Source organism: Bidens hawaiensis, unplaced genomic scaffold, assembly GCF_021521415.1.
Source record: "Bidens hawaiensis isolate Kalapana, Puna unplaced genomic scaffold, B.hawaiensis_p1.1 tig00043995_1, whole genome shotgun sequence".
In the NCBI taxonomy this organism is placed as follows: domain Eukaryota; kingdom Viridiplantae; phylum Streptophyta; class Magnoliopsida; order Asterales; family Asteraceae; genus Bidens; species Bidens hawaiensis.
Window position 1 is genome coordinate 138,587 of NW_027497787.1, and position 7,080 is coordinate 145,666.

At 35.0% G+C, this 7,080-nt stretch overlaps 1 protein-coding gene across 1 annotated transcript; it reads right to left on the reverse strand.

Annotated features, from left to right (window-relative positions):
- Positions 1–5,774: 5,774 nt before the first annotated feature.
- On the reverse strand, positions 5,775–6,590 carry LOC143594600 (transcription factor BEE 1-like). The gene is made up of 3 exons (XM_077073866.1): positions 6,461–6,590; positions 6,208–6,288; positions 5,775–5,911 (listed from the first exon to the last, which is right to left on the reverse strand). The coding sequence occupies exons 1-3, from the start codon at positions 6,524–6,526 to the stop codon at positions 5,816–5,818; spliced, it is 243 nt and encodes an 80-aa protein (XP_076929981.1). The 5' UTR covers positions 6,527–6,590; the 3' UTR covers positions 5,775–5,815.
- Positions 6,591–7,080: the final 490 nt, after the last annotated feature.

Consider the following 7,080-nt stretch of genomic DNA (forward strand, 5'->3'; position numbering starts at 1 on the left):
AACACCAACTTAACACAAACCACCAATCCTACTCCAACAAATCCACCATTAAACCCATCTCTACAAAATCAACCCTCCAGCCCAACTTCACCAACCCAACCTTTAAGCCCAAGTCAACCCCCCTCTACAAATACAATCGACACCAATCAAGACCCGCCCACACCCGACCCCTTACCACAAAAATATACCAAACCAGACACCATCAGAATCCATTACCCAACCAACAAGAATTCGCAAACCAAATCCGCGATACCATAACCCGAACTTTCAACTATACACAGCTACAAATGGACCAATCACTAACCCGTCTACCATAACCCAAACCTCAAAAACCCATCTTGGCGAAATGCCATGAATGAAGAGTTTAACGCTCTTCACACCAACCAAACATGGAATCTAGTTCCTCACAGTTCAGCCCAAAATCTCGTTAGATGCAAGTGGGTCTTCTGCACAAAATTCAAACCTAATGGTTCAATCGATCTCCTAAAGGCACGCCTTGTTGCCAAGGGGTTTCACCAACGACCGGGAATTGATTATGCTGAAACCTTTAGTCTTGTCGTTAAACCCGCCACCTTACGTCTCATTCTATTCCTAGCCGTGTCACACAGTTAGAATCTTAGACCACTTGACATAAATAACGCATTTCTTCAAGGCACTCTAAACGAGGATGTATACATGGCACAACCGCCCGGATTCATAAATCCCTCATTTCCTTCCCATGTTTGCAAACTACATAAAGCCATTTATGGTCTTCGCCAAGCTTCTCGTGCTTGGTATGAAGAACTTAAAACCTACCTTCCTTCCCAAAATTTCAAACCCGCCATCTCTGACACCTCTCTCTTCATCCACACCTCCGGCCACTCTCCCATATTCATTCTTGTGTATGTCGACGACATCATTGTCATCGGACCATCTTCTCCTGCCATTGATGCCTTCATCTCCTCTTTTTCCAAAACTTTTTCCCTTAAAGATCTCGATACCTTATCCTATTTTTTAGGTGTTGAGGTCCTTCCCCACTCCCATGGTCTCCTCTTATCACAAACTAAATACATCAATGATATCCTACAACGTGCCAACATGAGTGATTGTAAGCCGGCATTCACACCTATTACTTGCTCCAAACATCTCACAATGAATGATGGAGCACCGCTCTCATCACCTACCGATTATAGAACCCTAGTTGGAGCACTACAATACTTATCACTTACAAGGCCAGACGTTGCATTCACTGTCAACAAATTATCCCAGTTTATGCATGCTCCAACTTCCGAACATTGGGGTGCACTCAAACGGCTTCTTCGCTACCTACATGGAACAATACATACAAGTCTCCTTTTGCGACATGCATCCCCTCTACAGCTACACGCCTTCACGGACGTTGACTGGGCCGGAGACAAAGACAATTAATGAAGTACTAGTGGTTTTATAGTGTATCTCGGTTCAAACCCGATAACATGGAGCTCGAAACGGGAAAGCACCATCGCCCAGTTCTCCACCGAAGCTGAATTTCGTGTCTTAGCTTCCACTACTGCCGAGGTTATATGGATAAAGTCGTTACTTCAATAACTAGGGTTCAAATTGGTCAATATCCCAACTATCTTTTGTGAAAATTTAGGTGCTACTCAATACTCGGTCATTCCTATTTTTCACTCACGCATGAAGCACCTAGCACTCGATTTTCATTTCGTCCGTGAAAAGGTTCATGAAAAATACTTAAGGGTTACACACGTTAATGGTGATGATCAACTAGCCGACGCCCTAACGAAACCATTATCGCGCCCTCGTTTCCAACAACTCACATCCAAGATTGGCCTTGTCTTACGACCATCTATCTTGAAGGGGCCTATTATGGATGAAAACTATTATAATTCAAATTCAAATTTGAATCACCGATCACAATCTTCTCAAAGTTAGTATGATTGTATATATCTTTTATTTATAGCAAGTGTGTAAATGTCTTTTAATATGTTTCTTATTATTCATATGTATTGGTATATATTAATACCTCATGTAATCATTGAGAATATCAATAACAATTCCATTATCTTGTTAATATTCAAAACTTGTAAGTTACAAGATCCATTATGTTGTTCACTTGCATGAAACTGCTATTTGAAACCATGTTCTAAATACATCTTATTCACCAAGTAGCTGGTCGTGATACAACCACCATAAAATGTTTACATGCAATGAAAGATAGAGCTTGATAACCCTAATAAGGGTTTACTTGTATTTTCTTTTTAGTTGACCCAATTATTTTAAACATGTGTTCACGTACTTTTATTTAGATATGGAGATTTAGAGTCTTAGACAAGAGTTCGCTTGGAGATAGAATATCCTTTTGGAAGACTTATGTCGAACCGTAGAGCTTAACCTGAAGAAGCCGTACATTTTCACCTAATTAGATGGTAATTGAATTTCTAGCTTCGTAGTTGTATTAGACATTTGATTGTAACTTTGACCTAGTGTCTTAATATAAATTTGTTACCTTATTTCCGCTGTGTTTTGATTGGTATTCAATCGTTACGTCCAGCCCCCTAGTCGAGGTGTGACATAATATGATAAACTATTATTGTTAATGGAGTACATAAAGTTGAAAATGTTTTTTTTAGATGGTGTGACATTTAATGTTACTGTTGGAAATGTTTTTTTTATTGTTAATGCAATACATAAATTTTGTTTCTTTTAATTGTACTTTATTCATGTTGTAAAAAAATTAATGGATTTATGTTATATTTTTTATTTTTAATTTGGTTTTTACTAATAGTTGAAGCCTTTGTTTTGGTAATTTGAAAAAAAAGTCAAAAGTTAATTAAAAAGTTGCATATTCAACCTTTAAAAGACTTGTACCCGGATGTCGCTATGTCTTGTGCATTATGCTATGCACCTTAATATTCAATAAAATTAAAACTGAAACGTTGACAAAAATATGCACGTCGCAATGGTATGTTCGATTTTTTTTTAAAACGTAGTTTATTAAAAGATATATGAGGAAAACAAAATAAAATAGAAATTGAGGAATATAAACATAAGGGGTGAAAGAGTAATTATTGTTTACATTTACATAAATTGAGTAAAGTTAAGAGATAAAAGATGCAGATAAAAGATGCAAGTATAATATAAACAATAAACTAAATAATGTGATGGTATTGGGTAAATACCATATCCAACTCAAGACATGCAATGAGGCTAGTACAATGAGCAACAATAATTGTATCTCTTAAAAATTAAGAGGTTCTTGGGATTCTCTTTATATATAGTAGAAATAAACAATTACCATGACTTCCAGCCGCTGTTAGGCGATTTTGGGTGAATTCCAGGGCTACCAATCATCTCTGAATCAATCCTAATGTCTTTCTCATAATAATTAAAGACCCATCGATGATGATGCTCATCTAGTTTTCTCGAGCCATACTCGGGATGTAGAGTATTGTATTTATAGCAGTTTTTCTCAAGTTTTTAAGAACAACTAATTATAATTGTTTATTATTGATCTACGAGCATTGATGTTTGGCATTATTGTGCATGCAGTCGGTTTAGGTTTGCTAGTTGTTATGATACATGTTCATAGGGTTGTTGATGAAGGCCCAAGTATTGACGAACATGCCATGTTATATTTGGAGGCCCATGATCGTGTCTCCAAAGGTGGCCCACAAAAACGGGCATAACTTGGCCCACAAAGCTCCGTTTCAGGCCTATTACCAGTCAAATCGAAGTTTGAGACGAGGAGCATATTGTGGCAAACAGCCTACAGCTACGGCGGTTTGGCCCCTGTCCGAAGCCCAGAAACGACTCCTAAATAAAGTTATGGGCCATTTTATGTTTTTTTGTCAGTTTTTATGTTTTTGTTTTTGGGTTTGGGTTTGGCCCATGGCCCATTTTAGGCCCATTTCGTATTTGAAACTCTATTTATATTATGTTGATGTAATCTGAAGAGATAGACTTGAATTTTATAATAATTATTTTTTCTCTTCATTTTCCTGACCTTTGGGTGGGAATTTTAGGGTTTGGAAGTTCATCACAGGTATTCGTTGAATTAACGTAATTCGATATTCATTTTCGTTTTATCGCTGCATCAGTTGTTTTGATTAGTTTGAATGTGATAAAGCATACAATAGCCCTTAATTGAGTCACACTAGCAGTGAGCACCTGATAACCAGTTTCATGTGTTAGCGATTATTGATGCCTAAGGTTTAACTAGTTGACCAACCTGATTCGATTATTGACAATTAATATGTTACAAGACATGAGATTACTGTTTGTTATATGCTTGAACCTTGGGTGTGAGATGCTCTTTTTAATTGCTTGAATTTGATTAATTGCTTGTTTGACTTTAAAACCAATTCTTTGTTAGATTGATCAGCACTCATATTTGCTTACTTCATAGTGCTAGGAATTAATTACACTTTGCACTGACCACATATTCCTCGTGGTTCAACGTCGTACTTTCCCTAACTAGCATAAATTGATTAGGACACTTGTTTATTATTGTTTTTTTACTAGATAGCGACAGTCTAGCATCAAAATGGCAAAATTCAAATATTCATATATTATGGGTCCCGTAACTCATTTTCTAGCCCAGGATATGCTCATTTCACTTCTTGGTTGCTTTTTGTTAACCCATCTTGTTCAGTTTTATCATCGGCTTCAGGCTTCTCATCCAAACTCTTCCCAAATCATTATATAACATCTATATTCACTTTCTTATAATTCATATATCTCAGAGTTTGTTCATTCACCGTTCTAATGCCTCCGGATTAGCTCGTTTAAGCATCGAACACCCGCAATCATAAAAGAATTCAAAGTAATCGTGTTTGCCATATAAACAATTAGAATGCATGAAATAACAAACACACACACACACATGATTTATTCCTGAACATCACCTCTCGATCATTATGTCTTCCATGAATTAAAGATTCTGACCGACAATCAAGCTTATCAAGATGCAGGGCAAGGCTAAATCTTTCATGACAACTTTAGGTGTAGGGATTTGTATGAAATGATGATGTTATGATTTCTATCTGTGTTTGTGGATTAAGTTTTTATTAAGCTTTAGTTTAATTGAATATTTACATTTTTTGAGTTGATTAAATAGTTGTTTTCGTGGGATTCTCGTTTATCATCAAATGATTGGTTTGTGTTCATCAACATCTGGGATTAAGTTCACCGTTTATCTTTGATCATTGATATATGTGGAGTTTTATACTAACGAGTTGGTAATTCGGGAGATTGACAGTTGTGTTAATTCGTGGGATTAGGTTATGTGAATCATCACGATCAAACTATTGTGTCTAGTAATTACTTATCAATCTAAATTGACGATTCATGTCCATGTGATTATCCATTTGATAGAAGGTATAATTGTTCAATTTATTTTATTACCTGAACCTGAAGTTTTATTACCGTTTTCCATAATAGTTTACAACCAAATCAAATCATAAGTTATTTGCAATCGTTTGTCCACCCTAGTATAATTGATTAGTAAACAATGAATTTGAACTGCACTTTCCACTTATTCCTGTAGAGACGAACTTTTTTACCTGTACTAGTTATTGGTGATTAAGATATTAATTACTTAGTTTTTTTATTATAGCACATATTTATATCATACATCAAATAACTAAGTAAGAAGTAAGTGTAGGTACATTACAAATAAAACACCATTATTATATCATTTTATATGTGTTTATTAAGAGGAAAATGAAACCTATATTTCCGCTAAGATGCACCTTTGGCATTTATTTGGCATTTATTTTATGATTATACGTGCCATGTGTATGTATCTTATTAACTCCAAAGAGATACTTTGTTTTCAAAGCGGCCATGTTGATTGAAATTGTTGAAGGCTTCCATACCCTTCTGCACCCGTTGTGTCCATAACTTGTGCTTCATAACCATATGCTTGATCCTGTAACATTAATTATTTCCCACATTTACTTACCTAGAAACGTCTAATTTTTCAACCAATAAGCCAAACTGTATAAACATAGGATATGCCACCATCCATCCTTGTTTACAATAAGTACTAGGTATGTTACTTCTACAAAATGTTTTCAGATCGTCTTTTCAAAACCCTAAAATAATGCTGATATCAATAGATTGAGATCATAAAGTTTCAACCACTTACGGAGGCGTCGACTTCAGTTTTCGCTTAAAAAAACTAGCATCTAATATATACAGTTATATAACAGAAGAATATATTACCTTCATTGTATCAAAAACATCCATTTCAGCTGAGTTGAAGTCATAAAACATGCTTGCAGCTGTAAGCTTCATAGACAGAAACTAGGAAACACAAAATATATAATCAAGACCCTTAAAAACGTTGCAATTAGATCTCACATAAATCTTAGCAAAGTATTTCTTATTAGCCTGCTATATCTATCCAAATATATATTTGGTATTAATTGGAATATTTAAATGGAATATCGTTCATTGATTATTTCTTACAAGTTACCTCGATCTGATTCTGCAAAGATCTGATATAATTGATAGTTACTTCCAACATTACTGACATGCCCATTGTCTGCAGGTACTCAACAAAAAGAATACAATTAACTTTTAAAGGAACTAATGGAAAATTATTTAATAAACACATAGAGAAAGAGTGGTTTCAAACATTAAATATTAATACAAAAAAGTTTACATCTTGAGTAAGATGGAAAACTATTAGTTCATACCTTATAACATCCCGGAACCAGTTCTTGCAAGCTTCGCAATTTTCAGTTTATCTTCTCCCTTCTCAACTAATCCAGTTAAAGAAACCGTCCGATTATCAGTATGGTAGTATTGTTTCATTAGATTTTTGGTGTTGATGTTTCTAATAAAGAAGTTAAAAACTAGACTTGTCTAGAAAATTGGAAGATATCATGAAACCATAGTTAACTTAGAATATACCAGTTTTAAATTTCTTTCGAATCTTGAAAATTTTAAGTTATGTAAAAATATATGGTTTCTTTAGGTTCATATAAAAAGAATAAGAGAAGTTTCATGGTGGAAAAAAACCCTTTCTGCCAAACTGTGACTATCAGTAGCTTCACCTCTCCTTGCTCTCACATGAACAACTTCTCGCGGTTT